Source organism: Passer montanus, unplaced genomic scaffold (genome assembly GCF_014805655.1).
Source record: "Passer montanus isolate IOZ18808 unplaced genomic scaffold, ASM1480565v1 scaffold10, whole genome shotgun sequence".
Lineage (NCBI taxonomy): Eukaryota > Metazoa > Chordata > Aves > Passeriformes > Passeridae > Passer > Passer montanus.
This window is the reverse complement of record NW_024356505.1, coordinates 1,282,557-1,306,624: the sequence shown is the minus strand read 5'-3', so window position 1 is coordinate 1,306,624 and position 24,068 is coordinate 1,282,557. Positions and strand designations below refer to the sequence as shown.

Genomic DNA, 24,068 nt, shown 5'->3' with positions numbered 1-24,068 from the left:
TCTATGTTCTATAGTTACAATTTGAATTTCTTTAAGACACCATGTTTCCAGTTATCAAAGAAATTGTTTCCAAGATCAGGTAAAATAACACAAAGCAGGATTTTAATCAAACATGCAACCTGCAATACAAGGCAAATTGATAAGGCAAATACATTAGTTTTACTAACTGCAACAAGGAATCCAACTGTAATGCTCAAAATTTGCAAATCAAGCTACTCTGTCACCAAATCCCTTGCCAGCTAATGATAAACCCTCCTCTCTTCCACAGTACTCCTCTTTATATTGTAATACCTCATGGTCACTATCATTATCTCTGCTAGTATATAGCTTTTATGAAAAAATAAGGCCTAAAGGGAAAAGTTTTATGATGCTTCCTTCTTTATTCATCTTGATTTTTAATCTAGATTCCAAAGGGAAGTTCAAAGTTTCTGATTCAAATTGTGTTAGGGTTAATGGACAATCTCCCTTTGCTCTTGCAAGATTATGCCACAGGCTTCAAATTGCTGCTTCTCTTTACTGTTCTTGCTATTTCAATTTTGCCTCAGCAGTTTGTCTACGCCATCCTAAAGTGCCAGAAGAATCAATTTTATTTTATTAAACACTCACCTCAAACCACTGGCCGTGTGACTGCATTTTAAGGATGACACAAGGATCTGGTTTTGAGAGGGCATCTCTGTCTGATATGCCTTTGCATGCAACTCGCAACTCCACTTTAGTCAGGCATGGGCTGTTAAAAATTCCCAGGGTGTTGGCTGCTGATTCATAGATGTTGCTCATTTTCTTCATTCCTTGTTCTGAAAGAGAGAAAAGGTCTGTTAAGGATGGTGCACACAAGGTACAGCCCCTCCTTCCGCACAGTAACAGTGAATGAAAACCAGAGCATGAGGACAAAGAATAAAATCAAAGGAATACCTATAGAAAAAAATAAATATTCATCTCATATGTTTATAAGTAAGCCAAGTTCAGAACGATATTTCGCACCTCTGAACTCTGGGAGTGAACTGGGACCTCGACTTCCAGCTCTGCTCCTGCTTATAGAGCCACATCTCCCCAGGTCACAGGTTAGATAGACAGGATGGTAATTCTGTGTTTCTGATGATAACACGTTGACAAGGGTAAATTAAATTTGTTCAGGACTCCTGCAATCTACTTTTATTTCCCTCTAATCCTTCTAAAGAGTATGCACTTCTTACATAAACTTTTGGCATAAATGCCATAGAAGGCCCCTTTCATACCAACCTTAAATTCCAAAATACATTACACTGTTTCCACACTTACTGCAGCAGAATGCCTGCTTCCATTCCTAAGCAAGTAGCCAAGATTGATGGTCTGTACAGAAGGGCATGATATTTATGCTGCCACATCTCATTGTTGTAGAGCGTTTGCTCTTCTGGGTCAGGAATCAGAGTTACATGAGCACAGATAGCTGGAATAACAGGGACCTCCAACCCTTACTTCATTATGAACACCACCACCAATCTTGTAGCTCAAGAATTTCTCCCAACAGAAGCAACAAAAATATTTTAACACAGAGCTTACCAAAAATCCCTATATGACCATTTCTGCATCAATCAAGAATGTGGGAACACTCTAATTGGCACATTTGCTCTGAGCTTCACAGCCTGACCATTTAAAAATTTGCTTCCTGATACATGGATTAGTGCCTTCATCACCTTACCCCATACATAACAGCCACAAAAAAGGAATCATACTTCTAGCAGGCAGATTTGTCTTGCCATTTTATCAGCAAAGCATTTTAGCTATCTGTTTCAAACCTTTTCACTGTCTATTCCACAACACCCTGTTCTCAGAGGTTAATGATTTTTGAGAATTGTTTTGATAAAAATTGCATTTCAGAAGTATGGAAATGAAAGTGAAGCCTTTTTCCCCCAAAATCTGCTAAATTAAAAATAAACTTAAAAACTGCAAAATTACACCTATCCAGTTTTCCTATCAAACAGAAAGGTAAAATTAGAAAGCTATTTCTCAATTCAGAGTAAAGGGAGTTGGCAATAGAGTTTCATTCACAGAAATGTATGTCAGAGTGATGAGGCAGATTATCTGCTCCCCTGGCAGAAGGGATAAAAGCTTGTTAACAACTTACAATTCTTCAAGTCTGTACAACAAATTACTGTATGAACATTCATCTGCTGTGACTACCCCACTCAGATATAAGTGAAGGGAGCCTGAGTGGACCCCAACCACTCTCTGAACCTCAGGCTTCTCAGGCATATTTGAAATGTGAGCCACACCACAAACATAGTGCCTGACATTTTAAGATCAAAACAGCGACCTTCAGCTCCTCCCAGTTACTTGTAAATATTATCATCTAACCTACTGTTCCTTGGACTTACTGCTAGGAAAGAAACAGGACTGAGAAAAAGGGCAAAACTGAACAACACATGGAAAAGGTAGTGATATTGGGCTACGTTATAAAGCCAGGGACTGGAGAGACTGTTGTCTAATTATTCATCATTTTGTAATCCCATCTCCTTCAGAAAGCTGCTCAACAAGCTCATCCCACACATTTACAAGACATTTTTACATGTTGCCCTTTCCAAATTGAAATCCATTTGAAAATTGGGTTAATTCTGTCTCATACACATCATACATCATTAATAAAATGTCATCCTTTGTGCAGAAATAGGCTGGTGATTTAATTAAACTGGATGATTTCAGCACTGAAGAGAAGAGGAAAAAGTAGCAGAGTGAGGGGGAGAGATGTATTTTTCTTCCTCCTACAATAATTATACATTGGTTTTTCAGAACAGCAGGTAAGTATAAAAATTATATTTCTTTTTATCACTACAACTATTATTTCAGCTTTTGCAAGTTCTAAATTTACCAATAGAAATTATCAAGCTACAGTCTTATTCTTTTGTCTCATTATATTCTGCTTTAAATATAATCACCAGCTTGGGCTGTTGTGCTGATGTCACATCACCAGGAAGCTGGAGAACTGGAAAATATATTTTGAGCCCACTGAAAGTGGCTAAAAATGATATTGTTTTGCACAAACATAGAGAAGTTGGATTGCATAAGACATTTTTTGTCAATTAACTATGTACATTATTGATGGAAGAAAAAAAAATTTTTTTTTTTTTTTTGCTACAAACTCTTCCTTTTTCAGTTCATTAGAACCTTGTTATTCCTTCAGTGTCCACAAAGTTTTGATATTCACTGAACAAGAGCTGTGCCCAGGAGAGGAAAGCAATAGCACAGATTCAAAAAGTAAGTGATAGGTCACATTTGTGAAGTTTTCATTTCATCATTGCATACGTTCTCTCACATTTCCTCAGGAAAACAGGAAAGTGGATTACATGCATCCCACACAAATTTATTAGTCAGTGCTAGACTGAACAAGAATGGAGAAGCAAAAACTGGCATTCTGTCTTCACCTCTCCATGGTGAAACATCAAGAAAACAGTACCAAGTGGAAAAAAAAATTAAAACTGCACTATGCTGAAATTGAAACATACTAGGCTACAAAGAAAACCCCAAAAACAAACAACCAAAAAACCCCCACCAAAGGAAAACAAAAGAAAAACCCACCCAAACCAAACCAAACAAACCACCAAAGATTATGTTGGCTACAAAGAAAAAGTGAGAACCTTGAAGACAGGTCTCTGTCTTCAGTCTCTCAAACATATTCTATATCTGGCATACTTAGAGCTCATTTGCTGGAAATTGACGTGCTCTTTTGACCTTTATAAAGGGATTCACAGCTCAAAGTGATCTTACTGATACATATGATGAGATGGGGAAACTGAAGCCAAATGTTTGTCAGTAGTGCCCACTGACAGGACAAGAGGCAACTGGCACAGACTGAAATTCAGGAAATTCTGATTAAAGAAAAGGAAATTTTTTACTATAAGTTTGGTTCAACACTGCAACATGCTTCTCAGAGAACTTGTAGAGTCTTCATGTTTAGAGATAGCCAAAACTTGTCTGGACACAGCTCACTTTGAACACAGGCTTAGAATAGATGATCTGCAGAGGTCCTTTCCAACCTCTTCTACTCTGTGACTAAGCAGCAAAAAATCAAATTAAAAACTTTTTAGGGTACAGATTGTCTCTGTGATATGTTGCTCAACTAATTGATTATTTGAGGCCCTTGGCTCCAAAGCCATGCAGAAAATCAAAATATACACATAGGCCCAGCATTTCTGATACAAAGTAGTGCTACAAAGCCTCCCATGTGTAGGTATTTCATCAAAAGCACACAACTTCAGAAAGTTGTGCCTGCCTAGATAACTGGATTACAATGAAAATCAGTATTACACATTTGACAGCTACATCTTTCTCTATTGAGGGGGACTAAATGGCATAAAAGTGTTCAGTTGTCTAGTGCCTGTAGAAGTAAGGATCTTTGTGACACAGAACACAGCCAGTACATGCCTCTTCCCAGGAGCTAAAAGACTTGAATTCAGCTCACCCAACCAGATCCAACCTCGTTGCAAAATGGTGACCCACATAACCTCACCACAAATTCAGAATCAGACTCCTTAGATTCACCATGAAATAAACCTAAGATGCTATCTGAATTCTGTTTTCAAGTTTACTCCTTTGCCCACAGTGTCATTTTGCCCTCCTACACACACACCACGTCCAAAAAGCTTTTCTGCAAGTTGTGTGTGTGAAAAATGAACAGATTTCTCTCTACAGCCCCTTGTGAAGAATCAGGGGAACATTCACACTCAGCCTCACCTTCAGTTCAGGTAATAAGTGAGCAGCAAATTAGAAAGATGCTGAGATTAAAAGCAGTGACCAATGTGCTTTGCATTTAGAGAAAGGTCATGTTATTTAGAAACATGTACTCCAGACCAAACTACACACAAGTGAATTTGGAGGTTGCAGGCTTCCCATCACCATATGCTGAGAGCTGTGTCTGAATTATTTTACTGCCACTTTGGTCATGAAATGAAAATGAGCTAATAGCATCTGTCTGCTTCTACAGAAGTAAACAGCAAGAGTCTGCTCCTGGAAAGGTAAATTATGTTTGCAGTATGTGCACATGATGGGAAATACTAATAGTAGATTTACATGAAGTAAGAGCCTTGAATAAGTGCCTCCAAATGAGAGCAGCCCTAAAAGCACTGGTTGTTGTGGCACTAGCTGCTCCCTACACATTTACACTTATAAATTATAAATGGGAGAGACATTTAGTATTCAAAACACATGAACAGCTTAACTCTCTAGACAGAAAGCTTTGTACCTATAGTTTCTGGATCTTCCAGGGTTTAAAGTCCAATAAAAGCAAGTATGAAAACCAAGTCTACAGTTAGAAGCTTAAAATTAATAAAACTCAGATCAAGTTAAACAAAATACAGTAAGAGCAAGATTTATAGAAAAGGCGGAAATTAGGCTGGGTGTCCAGGTAGAAGAGTTTTTAAAAGTTCCTCTGTTTAGTAACTTGTTCAGCTCCAGCAGAATGTAGGCCATGCAACCCTTCAGGGAATGATAGTAATTGAGATAAATAATTATTTTTCTTTCACAAATTTTATGTAATTGGGAATTCCCAGTCTCTAATAATTACTGTACCAGCTGTTGGCACCAAGGCTTCCTTGGCTGTGAAAAGCAAACCCATTCCTTCACATTCAGCTGTAAATAGCTTTTGTACAAATGAGGAAAGGTGGGAATTTTGTACAAATGAGGAAAGGTGACCAGGAGTTCCTGATTCAGCAAGTTCATTAAATTAATGTTCCATGTGCTTAATCAGGAGTTCACTAACACACCTGGCTTGCCCAGGTCTGAACAGAGACCCCAGCATGACAAGGAAAGCAGACCTATCTTTATTATGATATGCATTAAGGTTTTTTCATTATGTCTAATCTTTGTTGCTGCTATGGCCATTGCCTTGGGCCACTCTCTGTGCATCTCTGGAAACTGCTCATGAACAATCAGTACTATCTTAAACAGAGTCATTCAATTATTTATCTTGGACCACATTCCTAGACTCCTGGTTTTCAGCCATATCTCAAATCACTGCACAAGACTCTCCTCCTGTTGGCATAAAAAATTATCCTGGTCAACATCAATTATATTATAAATTGCTATAGAATTTTAAATGATCATAGATAATACAGGCAAAATGAAAGCTGCCAAAATTAATTTGAATATGAATTATTATGTAATGGAAAGTCAATAGGTTAGCCAGACCCCTCCACAGGATAGTTTGTACAATTAAAAATACAATTTCTCCTCCTTCACTTTGATTATCTGACAACTATTAATACACCTACCAGAGTCTGACAAAGGCCTTTGAAAAATGAGCAATAAACTCAGTAAGGAAGTGGGGTCTGGAGAATCCACAGAACTGCTATTGTGAACAATGAGATAGATTTGATAATGCAAGTAGTCTATTTGGACAGAAGGGGAGAAGGTTCAGAAAAAACTGCCAGCAGTGTAAATGGAAATACACACACACTGACAGTTCAAAGGGACTCATTACCATAGAACCAGCTGTTTCAATTATAAGGGGAAACAGGAAAGTCACTGGAAAGAAATTGAGACATCTAATGCATGACAAACACTGTACAGAAGTGTGCTGCACCTATACAAATAACCCTATTTCAGTAAAGAGAAGGAAAATCCCTGCAATAACTGGAGCACTGGGAGATGCTCAAATGTGTCCAGTTCTGGATGCCCTGAGTGGCTCCCACTGAAGTCAGACTCAGTGCAATGCAAAGCACCTGTAGGAGTCAGTGCTAAAATACATGTATTCTATTATCCTCTACTAGAAGAGAAAATCTAGGATTCGCCCTGGCTCTTTTAGCATGTACCTAATGCCATCAGTCACCTCTTACTTCACAGAGTTCCCACTGTCTTCCTTCTTACAATGCTGTAAAACATGCAGGGTAGAGAAATCAAAAATTCACTAATACAAAAAACAGGAGACTGAACAAATACAAGATCAAAATAACCTTCCTAGGGATAAATGCAGACAATTCCCCTACTGGAAAGCAGTCTCAATGCTTTTTATCAGGAAAGCAGTAGAGATTTTTTTTTTCACAGAATCAACCAAAGTCTGCTTCATTTACATTCACTGGATTTGTATCAGTCACAAAGGAGTCTGCCTCTCTCCCAGCAAGGCTGGCTCTCAGACTGGCTACAGAGGGTGACTGTTTGGTCTTGTTTATAAAATGGCACCTTCTAAAACAGTGTGTTGGTTTAACAGGATAACAGAATGTATTTTATTTGGAACAGTGTAGAAGTTAGGGAGAAAACAAACTGGCTCATCTATATGCTGAGACACAGCAACAGACACAATTGTCCCTTATCCAGTCTTGTTTCCTTAAATATGCCTATCCAAAGCCTTCACTTGCAACTCAATACTGTCAAGCAAAAGCATTAAATAGTCCCAATGTTCCTCTTCCAAATCATGAAAATGGCATATTTTTGCTTAAAAACATTAACAAAAGTGGGCTTGCTCTTCATTTCTATTTACAAAGCAATTAGAACTGATGTTCTACAGCCCTTTCTCACCATTATAAAAGCCAAAAATATATTGAAAAAGCAAGAGAAAAAATGCCAGCAAAGTTCACACTGTTCTATACCATGACTCCTGGAGCTGATGATTTATTAGCAGGACTGAGTAATATGAAACCCCAGCAAAATTCAGTAAATGACTTGCATGATGGTTTGGGTATTGGTTCTCAGAATCTGGCTTGAGTCTGTGCCACTCTTGATAGAATACCTGAAGCATAGGCAGCTGTGAGAGCAGGGATAAGCATCGAAACATGGAAAAGCTCAGGACCATTGAATCCACTTCAAACCCCCCACTGAGGAACTACACACACACACAAAAAACCCAGACCTACAGTATGCAAGCAGTTTGCGAATATAAGTGACATGTAAGCCTAGTAAATCAGAGAAATGTAACTGAATCTCTCTAATCAACAATTTCAAAGCTACTACCATGTGATACTTATTTGACTGCATATCACTAAAAGCCATTACAATTTTCTTAGGCTTGTCATTTCAGTTTGCTGCTTGCACTAAGTGATATATCAAACAAAACACAAGAACAAAAGTATATTCACTACGAGGATATGAGTTTGCTGCTTTTTAAAAATTGGTTTTCCCAATCAGGGATTAGAGGGAAAATAAGTGTCTTAGCAAGAAACAAAGCTTTACAAAGTAGCTACTTATTCAAGAATCTTAAATAATTGGATATTTTGCTATACTTCAAAGAAAGATAAGCCTGGAACAAAATCAAATAATCCTAGCACTCTAAGGTGCAGCAGTCAAAATTCTGATATCAAATAAATCCAACTGAGAACCTTTAGAACATGTTTGAGGCAAAATAATTCTGGAAATAATTAGACAATTCTGAACATCAAGATAGATATATATTCTACTACATTAATCCTTGCCTTATCATCTGCACTTGCATAAAATACATTTGAAATTAAAATTAACCTTTATCTACCCTGCAAAAACATACTGTCATCTAGAGGACAATCACAGACTTGTTTACGTTGAAAAGACCCCTAAGAGCAAGTCCAGCCATTAACCCAGCACTGCCAAGTCCACCACTAATCCATGTCTCTAAGCACCACATCTACACATCTTTTAAGTATCTGCAAGGATGCAGATCAACCACTTTCCTGGGCAGCCTGTTCTGGTCCTTCACAACCCTTTTGGTGAAGAAGTTTTCTCCTAATATCCATTCTAAACCTCCCCTAGTGCAACTTCAGGGCATTTCCTCTCGTGGTATGGCTCGTTGCTTGGGAATGAAGCAGCAAGTTGAGTTCCTCAGCTATACTCAATTACACCAGAGTATGTATATAAACACACGCAATGCCTGGAAGAGTTTATACATTTACAGATGTAACATATTGCAAACTGCTAATTTTCCTCAACAGATGGCTATAGTGGCTCTTCCCGCAGCATGTAAATGATTATACAAGAGAAGCTGCCTCCTGCTCCTGATCCAAAGACAAGCACATGAAGAAGAGCAGTGACGAAGGACTTCCCGTTTACTTCCCATTTAGTTACTGCATTTACAGTACAAGCAGAAGGTACACCTGCTGTAAGCTGGCTCAGTTTCCTAGCAGTGTGAGAAAAATTGAATTTATTGATTACACGGTCAAGCCCAAAACTGAGACAGAGCTTTAAAGTCAAGTTGTTCTGTCAGGTAGGGCAGGAGAAGCAGAAAGGGAGCAATGGATAATGCTGCAAGCAGTTGCTCTCTCACTTCATAGTTGCTCCCCCAACATGCTTGACCCCTTTCTCAGCAACAAGCAGAACTCCTATGGCCTCCCAGGACTCTGACAGACAAGGAGCAACCTGCCCACCCTCAGGGGTTTTCTAGGTAATGAACACCTTTATCTGGTGTCTGGAGCCAGTCTGAGTTCATTCCCTTTGCAACAGAGGTTCAGGGACAACACACTGGGGTTTGCACCACTAGTTAAGGTAGACCCTGAGCCTTTCCTGCCTTCTTGTCATTTACTTACTTTTTATTTCCTTTCCAAAATCCTCAATCAAATATTTGAAGAGTCACCTATGAGACTTAGGCCAAGCATACATTGCCATTGCCTCAGCTAAATCAGCAAGGGATAGGATCACATTGCAGCTCCAACTGCAGGCAGGAGAAGAGCCATGACAGCCAAATTATATTTATATGGAGTGTGTTAATTTCTTTCCTGGTTTAATTTCTACTAGTTTATTCTGACTTTCCTCTAGGAAGTTATATCCTACTCCATATTGGGAGTGTTTTGTAATCACAGTACCACCATACCATGGCAGACTCAGTCTCTGAAAAAGCCAGTAGCTATTTTTGGTATTAAATTGATTCACAAAAGAATTGCAGCATGCTGTGAGCAAGAAGTCCTACCAGTGCCAAATGTACCGCTGGTGCCAGTGCCGTGCCATTCCTCTGCTGGCGCGTCCATGCCTCCCAGGATCTGTGCTCTACTGAGCTACCAAAGATGGGTCCTAACACGTCAGGACACAGCGCAGCCTCACAGAGATCCTAACCTGGGCCCTGGAAGCAACAGAGCTTTGTCAGCAATGTTATAGTAGACCTACTTCCTTCTGACACAGTGCCAAGACTTTGGCTAAATAACACTTTCAAAAACAAGCTCTAGAAATCCAAGCCGCCGAGAATTTTCAAGAGATTCTCTCCCTCAGGAATTCTTGAGGTGTGAGAAACTGCTATGTTGTCAACCAGTAATAAAGATGAGAAGAAGCAAGATATTTGGAATGTCTTTTATAAAACTTTGTCTGACATGAGTTGTCCTTAAGCATTTCTAAAAGTAACCTATGAATATACACAAGAGTTATAGCTTCCTTTTGAAAACTGCAAGTCCCCATCAGTCTTTGATAGCATAAACTGACAGCAAAATGAGCAATTCAGCTCTTATAGTGATTACAGAGTTAGAGAAAGAGGGAAGAGGTTCTCAGTCCCTAAAATGATGCACACAAAAAAATGAACTCCCATAATCAGTATTGATGGAAGTCCTACTGCCAACTGCCACACACAAAAAACACTGGAACACCTGCCAGTCTTGACATCACAGCCTGGTAGGAGAACATTTTATGAAATTCACATTAAGCAAGAAATACCCCTAAGATCTGAGCACATATTGTACAGCACTCCACCTACATTCACGTGTCTTTAAAGGGCAAATTTGTACAAAGTGCAATAAAGTCCATGAACCACCCACTGTTAACAGAAAGGATTGCCTATAAGCCAGCAGTGACGGCACTCAAGGGAGAAGAGACACAAGAGGCTGGTATTGAAGTCCCAGACAGATGTTTCCACCTCACAAATGCAATTTGACTATGGTCAAATTATCTAAGGCATAGTTATGTATTAATTGGGAGTTGAAAGCCATTTCCATGCTTTCTCCCCAGACCTGTGAAACTCTTAATTCCTTCCCTCACCTGCCCTCTGCTCAATATGATTGCTCTTCAAACAGAAATTTATCTACTCTCTTACAATGTTTGCTGAAAGACAGTTACAAAGCATCAGAGACATAAGGAATCGTAAGGCAGTCACCATGATATTTCCTAAGAGCACAGAAGAGTAGAACTAGCCTCTGTAGATATTTCATCATGCCAAAAAGGAGTGTTGATAACTAAACTGGGTCTCAAATATTCCATGAGAGATGCCACAAAATTTAGGACGTGGTAAAACCTTATTATTGCTCAGAGCACAAAGCAATGAGCTCCTTGTTCAAACATTTATATCTCTGTTAACTCTGAATGAATAGCCATTGGGCTCCTTTATACCTGCATATATTTAGAATTAGGAAAATTCATGTTGGAAGTAACCAAAATGCAACTGTAGCAACAAAGAGTATTCAAATCAATCTTTAACTTCTTCAGTGACATAAGGCATTTCCCATGCACTATGTGTTTATCTGTGTTTTATTCCTGATCTGCAGTGGTCCAGTACAAATAGATTCAATAGTCAAAGTTATTTTTCATAACTTAAAAAGAATTATAATTTCATATAATTACTGGTCTAATGCACGAACACATTTCAGTGTACACAAGTATAGGGTAACTCCAAGAGATTTAAAAGGTCTTCATAAGATCTTAATTTTGTTCCTCTTAACTAGTAGAAGATTTTGCTTTTATTTTCTTCTCTAGTGTCAGCAACCACCTTAGGTAAAGGTGCTTGGAAAGGAAAATAAGCAAAAACCTCATACAAATTAATAATAGAGAACATGGGTTATAGCACATGCATGTCCTCACAAATCAGCCCACCCAATGCATGTCCATCAAAATTTCAGTGACAGATGCCTTTGTACTTCTTTATGGTATCAAATCCACCCAAATCCACATTTAGAAATGTTTACTGCATTTTTTTCCATACCTGTGGAAAAAATGCAGTAAACATTTCTAAAACACTTTGAGAAGATATGCACTTTTACATGAATTTTGCTGTTTCAGCCATAAGCATTATTTTCCAATTACAAAGATTACAGCAATTCAGATCTAACCCAGTGAATGATGGATGACACTCTTTATGCTCTGGAGTCAACATGTAAATTTTACCTGTAATTTCTGCCTTCTATAAAAATTGGGTTATACAATAATGAGGTGCTTGACTGCTGTTGCATTAAGTCTGTAATGAGACTGAATGCACAGTCACACCATTTAGTGTTTTAAATTGCTTCAGCTTCAGAGTAAATACATCAACAAAGACCGAGCTGGGATATTAAGTGCAGAGTGGTACATCAAAATAAGATGTTAACTTGCTGATGTTACATGAAAATTATTTCCATATTTCACTGAAGAATTCTTCAACTTATTCACTTGTGTAATATGTTATTAAATGAAGCACATAGAGGCATCTTAAACATTAATTTAATTGAAGGTAGGAATAACACAGGAAAATATTTAATACTTGCTGTAGGAAAATGCCAGTTCTTCTCATGAGATTTTTACTATAAGCTAGAAAGCCTGACATCAATTAAATTTCCTACTGTGCTGGCTTTAAATTTTACCTTTTACAAGAACATGGGTAATTTACAACATGCTAAGAAAACTGTTTCAGTCAAACGATTACTGCAGCATTTCTTATTTAGCTACTTCCAGTGTGAAGTTTCACCTTGCTTTTTCCAATCCTCCCCTTTTTAGGCCTCTGAGCAGCCATGTCTTTCCATCTATGGTAAGTAACCTACGACCATTTCGGACCTCTGCCAAGATTATGCTTTCATGGGAAATAGACTGCCCAAGAAAATTCTCAGGCCAGTTTGAATATACCTACATCATGTTTCCCAGTGATACCACAAAGGAGTTCTTTAATTCTGACACTTCAACATCTGACAAGTGCTGCAGTCAAATTGCACTGGCCCTTCAGTGCAGTTAACACAGGCCAGTTGTCTAGTAAGAGTAATTTAGTAATTTGACAGGGATCTCTGGGAATTTCTATTTCCCATCCTTAGCTCAAAGCAGATCTTGTTCAAATGAGCTCTGGCAGTCTCCAACGATGAAGATCCCACTACCTCTCTGGGCCTCTCTTCCAGCACTTGACCACCACCTCCGACAACAATTTATTGTTAGTTTTTCTTGTTACTGCTTATGCCTGCTGCCAAACATCCTAGCACTGTTCCTCCAAGAGAGCCCTGGCTGCATCTTCTCAGATGACAGCATTAACATCACATTCCCTTAGCCTTCTCCTTTTAACACAACAAAGTCAGGATCCTTCCAGGACTCCCTTCACTGACTTAGTTATCTAGCATGTCAGAGGGTCTGGTTAATTCAGTTAAAGTAATTTAGGACTAAAAAGGAAAAAGATCACTGCAATTTTCTGCACGTTATGGGCAGAAGACAGGGTGTAGAAGACCATAGTTACATTAAACAAGCAGCACATTCCAACTGGGACCTGCATCCATAACTGGCTTTTCAGAAAGCCATTTGCAGTGACAACTTTGGCTGGTCAAACTCTACCAACAAAAATGCAAACTCTTGAACACCTCACTTACGCACTGCCTACAGAGTAACTATTAATACAGAGACAAACATCTTTAATGGGGGTGTAGTACTTCCCATGCATTCCTTCAAGGGACACTCAAGAAAGGTTATACAAATTATTGCAAGTTTAGTCAGGTTGTTATAATGATGTGTCAGAGCAGAAAGGTGGTTTAATAGAATACAATGATAAATAGGGAGGACTGTTTAAAACCTTATCTTTCACTTCTTGGTATTTTGAATTCCTGATCAAGTCCTTTCAGTCAGTGAGCACATTTTGAACTCAGTCAAATGGTATTTTGAAATTTTTTCCCCCCTCAGAATTTTATTCAATCAAAGATTATACTGAGAAAATTAAATATTAAAAGTTGCTTTTACTTCTTGACTGTTCAAAATGGATTCTAATTTCTGTTTGCCATGTTTTCAAATTAAAGTTTTAATTAAACTTGCTGTGCAATTTTAAAGGTACTAACCTTTTTCCGTTTCCTCAGCTTATCTATCTGCTGTCCAGTACAATTAATATTTCTTATTATGTGAAATTTAGCAATCTGCTAGAAAGATTTCTGTCTTAGCTTCAACCTGCTGTCCAAAATGAAAACACTTCATATCTGCCCATTACATTAAATTGTCTAGGAAAATTAAAAGTAGTTTGGTGACAAACTTATTGAAACAGACTCTGGTAAAGCCTCTTAGTCTGTTATCAATATAATGGGTTTCTTAATTGCCACAGATATAGCAATTTTTAACTTTTCTGGATTTTGTGTTTTCTGTTGGATGCTTGTCCTTGCCTTTCCCCAGTATTTAGAGCGATAACCAAAGAGACAGCTCACAGAAGAAGCTGTATTTTCTATTGCCTTATTTCCAATATTCTCATCTTCAGTTTCTTATCCTTAAAAATTGCCTCATGTTTTGTACTTTTCAAAACAATAGCCTCAAACTCCCCTAAGACTAAGATAAAAGCTCTGACACATCAAAACCTAATTTTGTTGTCCCCATCTACAAACAGAGACTACTATCCTTAAAATTAGACAGAGGATCACACAAAAGATTTCTGTCAAAGAAAAAAACAGAAAATGATACCTCAAAAACAGCTTTAAGTGAAAAAAAAGAAGAAAAAAAAAAGAAAATAAGTTCTGATTATGCTATGTTTAGTCTTAGCAAAGGTTAAAGGCCACAAAATAATCTTTTTAATCTGGCTGCATGAAAACTCAAAATATTTTGCTCAAATATCACTCAATTTCTCACCCACTACTCAAGCATTTTGATTTTTGCCATGTATAAAATAATTTTATTAAGCTGTGCCATTTGCAGTGGTATGTTTCAGGAAATGCTCACCCTTCATTTATAATGACCTAAAGCCAGGGAACCCTTGATATTGCCCCTCAAGCACCTACAGGCTGAAAACTCCTAAGCTGGCACAGTCCTAAGCACAGACCCAAGTGGGAGGAACTTATCCCTGTTATGTCACTCTAATGTCTTCTTCATTTACAGTAAAATACACAATAGTGCTTAAAAATACCAAAAAAAAAGGTGTAAAACTGCACTGTTCACCTAACAGCCAGCAGTCAGCCAGCTCCCATGAGAGCAAACCCAACTCTTCACAGGAAAGAAGAAACCATTTCAATCTCGCCTGGCTTAGCCAGATGTCTGACATGATCTCACCCACAACTGAACTGGCAAGTACTTGTCACCACTGTGTCAGCAAAATCAGGACCTGACATCAAGAGAAACTAAGCACTTCTCTGCATTTGAATAACATAATGTGTTTTGTTCTAAGAGGGTGAAAGAGACTACCCAAAGAGCGACCTGATTGTAACTACCCCAAATGCAGAATGCCAAACTGCACCGAAGCTTCTCAACCACCAACCTCTGTGTCCAAGGATCTGACATCTCCAAACCGCAAACAACTCAAAGACCACATTGTTCCTCACTTTTCCTACCTGTTAATAAGGATGGAGTGGTCCTGCTTCTGTCGTGGTCTGATGGAAGACTAGGCTGAGAAAACCACTGATGGATGCTACACTTTGTTATGTCATTCTAGTCTCTGCCCTTTCTAATTGTAAGTGCTCTGCTTTATTTTCCTTTACCACTCATCTCAAATATCCCACACAGATGTCACTCAAGGTCAAACCACATAGAGACAGACAAATCCCTCAGATAATTAAGTTTCGGCTTCATATAGCACTATGACTATCAGAATTCAAACATTTGGGTAACGCAGTTTGTGGTGGAGAGGGTGTGGAAAATAGGAGAGACATTAGCTGGTGGTTTGTTGCACTACAAAACTATTAGCACTCACTTGTGCATGTCCAATTCATTCCTACTACTGCTCAGATAAGCTCAAAAATGCCCATATAACCCTGTCGGATTACAGGCAGACCACAAATATGCCTGTAAATACCATGTTTACCAGTGACACAGAGAGAGGAAACAGCACCTCTGGCCAGCTGTTTCCCTGCTGATCATGGGGAGTCAAGACAGGCATCTGTCCTACAAGCTACATTTTAAAATAAGGGAAAATATCATCAGGTGAAAGGCCAATTCCACATTGTCCTTCATGCAGCCTATGCTTACCCAAAAAACCTGTAGGATTTCCATCTTAGATGAGCAAATTAGGTTCAAATTACTGCACTGGATCCTACTCCACTAATTCCAATTCAAAACATACTCCCCACACGAAGTAATGAAGTTCACTTATCAGCCTGTTTCCTGAGGGACTCAGAGATGACCTCCAAGCAACAACCAGGCAATAATCCTGCCTTATTCAAAACCACAACAGTCTTTACAAACCCCACAAAAGGTAAGACTAAAGCTAGTTTCCCCTTTTTATCTCAAAATAAAAGATCCAAACCAAAACCACACACAACTCTTGTCTTCTGAGAGGATATGAGGTCTAAATCCACAGTTGCTGTGACTGAACAAGTTCCTGTGAAATTGAAGAGGAGCTATTCTTTTTCCAGTAGCCAATGTTCTTTCCCAAGGGTAAGATTTGGAATAGTCATTTTATCCTCTACTGCAAACACAGCAGCTGTACCCACATACTCTTTGGCTAAAAAAGAGGTATTTGGCACAACAGCACATCTTGCCAATTATCAAAAGGGACTTTTTTGTGGTGAAAGTGAGGTTGGAGTGGCTGGGACTTCCACAGCCACACTGACCACACTCAAAATCCTTGTCACTTCCAGAACCAAAAACTTAGATCTGATTCAGGCAGTATTTTTCCAAAGGTATATTGTGCTAGAAAAACACAAACTACCCAAAATGCACCTTTTAATTCCCCTAGACCAGTTATTTTATGGTATTTAGTAGGATTATTGACACTGTGGCAAGAGCATTGTCAAAGAGGACCACAAAAGCCACGAGAGAAGTAAGAAAAGGACACAGATCATTAGAGATTAGTTATGAACATAGCAAGATTTTACTGTCCCCAACACACCCCTCTAGTGGGAGCTCAGACATGTAACATGCAGGACTGAAGCTCTTGAGAAGCCAGAAGCCAGTGCTCCCCTCAAAAAAACACAGTAAGCAATGGTTTCTCATTAAATTCTTTTAGAAAGTGTCTGCCTTTGACTTTTCTACTTATTTTTCTTTGCCCAACTTATCACAGTTCTTCTGTCCCAGCTCCATCTTGGCTAGCTTCCCAACCTTTTTGACAGCACTGCAATGTCACTCTAACTGCCAGCTACAAACAGCGGAGTCTGCTGGTCTAGAATGACTTACTAGAAGAGAGGTGGAATGAAGAGAACACATACACAGTGTGGCCCTAATGTTCTCTCTCTCCAACACAAATAAAAAAAGTAGATCTGGACTGCTGAGTCAAATGTATCCTGTCAATTTCCCTGGAGAGAGTCTGCATCTTCTCCAAAAAGGGTGATGATTACTACAGGTAACTATAATTATACGAGGACCACCTGTCTTCACTCAAAAAAGAGAAGAAATGTCTCCATATTTTCCTTGAAGAGCAGCAAGTAACAGAATTTTAAAACAGGTATTTTCTGTGCTAGTCTAACAGAAAATCCTCTTTCCATGAGATTTTGGCCATATAAGGTCAAACCAGAAAGAAGAAATAACATCCACTGGCTGGTCACAAGTATGCAATAAAAATGGAAATCAGTGTTTGTGGAAGAATGCTGTTTGCTGCTTAAATTTTGTTGAACAGCAAATACACTGAGCACATTATCACTTTCTTCATGGGCATTCTGCAAACACAGGGAGAGACATCACATAAAGTATCCATTCAAAACTATTTGCACAGTTAATATAATTTTATGGCTATGGAGGAGAATTTCTCCAATGTTTCTGTAGGATTCTAGTGCCTCTCCAAAACAGAGTTTTTCCTCATATATCAAGGTGTTCCAGTGATTTATGCGAGAGCCTTATCCTCAGCAGTTTTTCTGTGCTGTTTTGCGCTGGGATTAAGCTGATTTTCCTCGCAGTGGCTAGCATGGGATTATGTTTTGTTTTGCAAAAACAGTGTTGATAATAAGAGGGAAGTTTGGTTCTTTTAGTGCTGAGCAGGGCTTACAGAGAGTTAAGGCCTTTTCTGCTCCTCATGCCACCCCACCAGCAAATGGGCTGGGATTTACATGGAGCTGGGAGGGAACACAGCCAGGACAGCTGACCTCCACTGACCAAAGGGATATCCCATGCCATACGGCATCATGCTCAGCATATAAAGCAGGGGCAAGAAGAAGAAAGGCGAAGGCACTTGGGGTGACAGGGTTCATTTTCCCAAGCAACCATTATATAGGATGGAGCCTTGCATTCCTGGGGATGGTTGAACGCCTGCCTTCCCATGGCAAATGGATTCTTTATTTTGCTTTGCTTGTGTGTGCAGCTTTCACTTTACCCACTAAACTGCCTTCTTCTCAACCCATGAGTTTTACTCACTTCTACTCTTCCAAATCTCCCTGCCATCCCACTGGGGTGAGCAATGTTAGTGCTTAGCTGCCAGCTGGGGTTAAACCACGACAGCTGCTGCACACTGAGAACGCAGATTTGACCCTTACAGTGAGTTTGGAGCATACATATGGAAGCAGCAAGCACGTGTCAGAAGAAAGACTCTCTTGAAGCAACTGTTTTTAAAAAGCTCAGAATAACTTTATGCTTCTTTTTACACCAATAATATTTTAATTACACTACAAAGATTTCCAAGATCCTGAACATTCTGTCAAATTATATCCTACGGCTGAAGTATTGTGAATCTTCCATCACAATTACACACAGCTTATACTACTTACCAAATGCTTTGTTCCTTGCAATTCCCTTGATTATAAAAGGAATTGATTTTTTTTAACCTAATTTTAGATCCTTTACATCACTTTAAATTGCATTACTAGATTGGAACATAAATCTTTATTGTTTGTGGGCTTTTTTTTTTACCTAAGGAGAAGTCTGATAATTGCATCAAAGATCACACTTAACAACAAAGCATCCAAATATTTTTTAAAAAGAAAAAAAACATGAGATTTTTAAAATAATATATTTTAATATAAAACTGCTTTATACTACCTAGTGTCTGAAAAAAAAATTCAAGAAAAAAAGTTTCTGAAACTAAGGGAGCTGTGCTGAAATCCTTTCTTTATGTGTCTTCCTATCAATGAAGTCATTGGAAAAGGAAAAAATTCAAGTCCAAATTTTGTCTGAATTTGAAGCCCACTCTAAACTGTACTGAAAAAAAAATAAAGATGTCATTCACCTCACAGGCTGAGGAGTCCCCGTATTGTCTTGCTTTTGCAGCATTTGACCTTTGCTACAGGCAAATTAAAGAGTGAGTCACCCACAAATGCATTTGCCCTCAAAAAGAGTGGTAGAATTGACACCAAAGATGGCAAAGACTCTCCTGTTGCAGTACTGTAACAGAAGGGCATATGAACACTTCATAAAAACCAGTGTCATAACACACACAAACCAGAACGCTCAATTAAGTAATTAATACAGCATATTTTGTTCTGGCATTTCCTGACCCTCAAGGGCTTGGCTTTGCTTTTCAAAGCAGGGAGCTACCACATGAATTATGCCAGAGTTATTCAGAAAGCCAACCATAAGCAGACAATCCATCCAACAAACACTTGGTGGTACAAAACACAGGCATCAACAGGACAGAGTGGTTTTTATCACCCAGATACCTCCTGCTCATGGTGAACTGGAGCTTCACAGCAGTAATAGGCTTTCCTGTCTGCTATAGGCCATAGCAAAGTAAAGGCTGTGCCAAAACACACTCCATGGCAGTGGGGTCTGTAGAAAGGAGCTTTGCCCATCCATTCTCAGTTCCTGTCAGGAGAGCAGTTTCTCCCAGACAATGGCTGCTGGCACAGGCAAACAGTGCTCGGACCTGTGCAGCAAATATAATTAATGCAAAAGCTCTTCTGCCAGAAAGCACAGCAAGAGCAACAGAGATTATAGGAGGCAATCATTTCATTAGCAAAGCGTTTGTTCATTGGTAACTCTGGTATGAATTATAGATGAGGAGCAATACAAAGGAAAAAAAAAAAAAAAAGAAGAAACCTCAGGTCCTATTCCAGACTGTGGCACAGCTATACACTGCTCATTTATACATCCTTCCTGTTTGCTGCCTATCCTGTCTCCTTCCTACTCTTAGCTCAGTTTCCATTTCTGCTCTTCATTTGAGCTAATATCACCAATCTTCTACCAAATTTCCTTTTTCAAATAGCTTCCAGTCTTGAGTGTTTCTCAACCCACTCTGGTCTCTCTCTCACAACAGTTCTTTTGTTTTGGTTTGGGGTTTGTAAATTTCTTTTTTGGGGTGGGGTTTTGGGAGGAAGGAGGACAACACAAGGGTTTCAAAAAGAAACCCTTCCTTGCCTTTTGCTCCTGTCACCCAAATCATCTTGATCCAGAGGCTCCCTACCATCATCACATCTAACCCTTTAGAACTCTACTTCATGAATCTTACCACAGTACCGATCTCTCCTCTGTTCTCACCTACACATCCAAGCTCTGTCCAAATGCAGCCAAAACGTTGCCTAGCCCTTCCAACTTCTTTGCCTAGTGTACAGCTGCCCTTTTCCCAGAAGTTAATCTGTTAGTTTCTCACCTCAAACACAGTTCTCGCTCCTTTTTGCCAAAAAAGACAAACTTGAACTAATTGGTAACAACAGACAAGGAGAAAACTGAAGTACTCGACTTTTATCTGTCCCTGTCTTCATTGGCATTCTGTTCCTATATCTCTAACATGGATGGCCTGCAATACAGGGACTGAGGGAGCAAAGTGCCTCCCACTCTTAGAGGAGTTCAGGTTTGTGGCCACCTGAGGAATCTGAACATACATAAGTCTGTGGGACCTGAAAGATACATCCCAGAGTCCTGAGGAAATTGGTTGATATAGCTGCCAAGACTCTCCATGATATTTGAAAAGTCATGGCAGTCAAGTGAAGTCTCAGGTGCCTGGAAAAAGAGAAACATTGTACTCATTTTAAAAAGGGTAGAAAGGAGGACCTTGAGACCTATCAACCTGTCAGCCTCACCTTTCTGCCTGGGAAGATCTTGGAACAGATCCTCCTAGGAGCTGTGCTAAGGCACAGGGAGAGCAGGGAGCTGATTCAGGTCAGCAGCACAGCCTCACCAAGGGCAAGTCCTGCCTGACCAACCCTGTGGCCTCCTGAGATGGAGTGCCTACAGCAGTGGACAAGGAAAAGATCAAGAGACATCAACTGTCTGGAGTACTGAAGGCTTTTGTCAGAGTTCCCCAACATCCTTCTCTCTAAATTGGAGAGATACAGATTTGATTGATGGACTGTTTTGTGGATGAGGAATTGGCCAGATGGTCACATCTGGACAGTAGTGACCACAGCTCAATGTCCAGATGGAATGAGTGACAAATGAGTGAGGCATTCAGAGGAGTGGAACACCTCTCCTGTGAAAAAGGGATGAGGAAATTCCCTCGCCTACAACACAGAGAACCTACTCTTCTTCAAAGAAAAGACCATTGTACTTTAATAGTATAAAAATGTGACTTTCTTAGAACCTTACTTCAGCAATGTTTGAGCTTTCCTTTGCAGTTAGGAACACAAATTCCAGCATAAAAGTTTTTTTAAAGTCAATAGGCAATTCTGAATGGAGTAATGTACTGTGAAGTGTCAGAAGATCATAGTAATAAATTCAGTGTATTTTTAGTGTAAAGTGACTCAAAAGTGTCCCTGCTTCATTAACATCTTAGGTGCTAAAGACAGTGTTGTGAAACCTGCAGCAAGGCAAGCAAATGTTTTCTGAAGAAAACAAATTAAGTTTTAAGTTAACATTAGATTATGCCTGTATTAAGACAGGCATTTGTCCCTCCCAAATACATCAGAAGAAAACAAACTCCTCCGAGTTTATCATAAATAACATTTATTAAAATATTTAAAATTTTAATTTAAAATAACATTTATACCTGCTTTCAGTATCTACCAAGATGAACTTCTGCTGGCATTACTGACTGAAATAATTTAATGTGACTCATCAATTTGCACAGGACTTTGTAAAGGTTCTCCATATTCTGAAGAAATGAACCTCTAAATTCAATGCCCATGTCTTTCTCTGGGTTTTCTTAATTATTCATTTGTCCACAAAAACAGGAAGTTTTGTATAAACATAGAAGCAGAGGACTGAAGTCACTTGCCCATGTTTGTTTATATTGCTGGCAAAACATAACACTTGCATGAAGTGAGAAAGCTGTTAAGATACTATTTTTCCCATTCCCTAACTAAAAGTCCAAACAACCACACATATTCACAAACAAACACAAAAAATAAAACAACCCAAAAATAACTTGGTAAATAACTTGACCTACTCAGTCAAGCAATCACATTACATAAGACCACAGGATCACCTAATGCTGGAATGGTCCCAAGTTTCTGTAATGGCACCTGGCAGCTCAATCAGTACCACTCAGTCCAGTTCACACACTTATCTACTGATAAGCAGCAAGTGATCAATCAGTCCCTGTGGGGCACACATCAGATCAAATGATGGTGATAAAAGCTATCTGAAACCTTCACAATCACAGCATATCTCAATAAATCTTTTTAGTGTTAAGGTATTTGACAGTTTGGCTTCTTTACAAAGGTAAAGGGAAGCAGCTCATCCAAATAGTTTCATCATGGAGGTTTGGCCCTGGCAACATCCCCCTGTTAAAGAGCTGGCCAGGGGGACAGACATCTTAATCCTTCACAAATATTCAATGAGCTGTAATATTTGTTCTCAAATATGTATTGCAGCATCCTTCAAAGAGCCCATAACAAGAGGAGATTTAAAAGAAAACCGTGATTTGTTTGTTAGATGCTGTGTTATTTTTTTCCCCTTAATATTACATTTCAGCCATTGCATTCATCAATAAACTTAGCAGGACACTGCCTGACATTTTAAAATATGCAATCAATTATGAAAAGTCATGCTGTTTGAGAAAAATTTTTCCCACACTGAAAATATGTATTTAGTGACTCTCCAAGCTTTTAAGCTAATCTTATTATCCACATAATAATGTCTAGGGGCATAATAGTCTCCAGAGGCACCAGGCCATTGTGTTAGTCACAGTGGAGTAAGTCTATAGAAAAAATATAATTGCCTTGACCTTATCTAAAGTTTTCTGAAACATCTGAAATCCAGCTTTTCAGCCACAAGTGTTTGTTTGCACCCTTTTTACAGTGGCTGAAGGACAAGTGGGATTTTGGTGTCTGCTCTCAAGTTCACTCCTACCGAACTGGTAACCCACAGAGCTTGCTTAGACTACCAAGGCCAGTCTTCTCACACAAATCAAAGAAAGCATATCCTTGGATGATCTGGATCTCCTTCTTAATACCTGTGACTTTTACACTAAGAGAAGATTAGCTATTTTTTAAAATTATGTGCAAAGAGCAGTGAAAAAAAATCATGGTTACAAGTGTAGCCCTGCAACCAGGTGCACCCATCCTTGCTCTATCACATTTTAAAGATCAGCTCTTTTGTATGTGAAAGTATTGGCAGCTCCTTTCATCTGAAGTGAAAGGAGCCTTACCAGCACTCCTGTGAGCAGGTTTAAACATTTATGCAAACAAGTCTAGCTTAGAAGAGCCTAATTCCAATCTCCTTATTGCTCACCCAAGGCATTTGTTGCACTTGATAGGCTGTGAAGAACAGCCACATTGATCCCAAGATCGTGGGATTGAAACTAGTGGGAACTGTTATAAAATTTTAATATATGTCATCTTCCAGACAAAAGGAGACTCCAGGGAGAGCTGACCTTTGAGTGAAGAAACCTTGACAACACGTCAACAGTGGGGTTACATTTTCAATATGAAAATGAATGACAAAATTAGGGAGATTGCACTACAGTTATACTGCCTAGAAACAAGAAGGTTTCTGCTAAGCTTAAGTGATTGTGTGGGTTATATATATTGAAATAATATGAAAAAACATAAAGACAAAAAAATGCTGATGTAGTTGCCATTAATTTCAAGTAAAGCTGTGCCAAACAGTTCATAGTTGATGCAAGTGCTATCTCATCTTAACTTCTGACTATACACCCACAGTATTGACACTGTTTTTAGCAGTCCTCCTTCAACTTGTACCTTTCCATTCACACTCATTATTATTACGAGGGAGGAAAAAGCAACCACCTGCTCAAAATAAGCAGCATATTCCCCACGAACAGAATCTCATGG

The 24,068-nt window shown here is 39.0% G+C and overlaps 1 protein-coding gene across 2 annotated transcripts in view; it reads right to left on the bottom strand.

The window, feature by feature from the left end:
- The window catches only part of CPNE4 (copine 4), a 225,344-nt gene that overhangs the window by 175,834 nt on the left and 25,442 nt on the right, over nucleotides 1-24,068 (bottom strand). Inside the window, exons 2-3 of one of the 2 annotated variants that reach the window (XM_039707996.1) lie at nucleotides 9,839-9,988; nucleotides 607-794 (exon numbers count right to left, since the gene is read on the bottom strand). In XM_039707996.1, the coding sequence (XP_039563930.1) occupies nucleotides 607-794; nucleotides 9,839-9,896 (246 nt within the window). In that variant the 5' untranslated portion in view covers nucleotides 9,897-9,988. The remainder of the gene's footprint in view (nucleotides 1-606; nucleotides 795-9,838; nucleotides 9,989-24,068) is intronic. The other variant, XM_039708004.1, reaches the window with a different exon arrangement.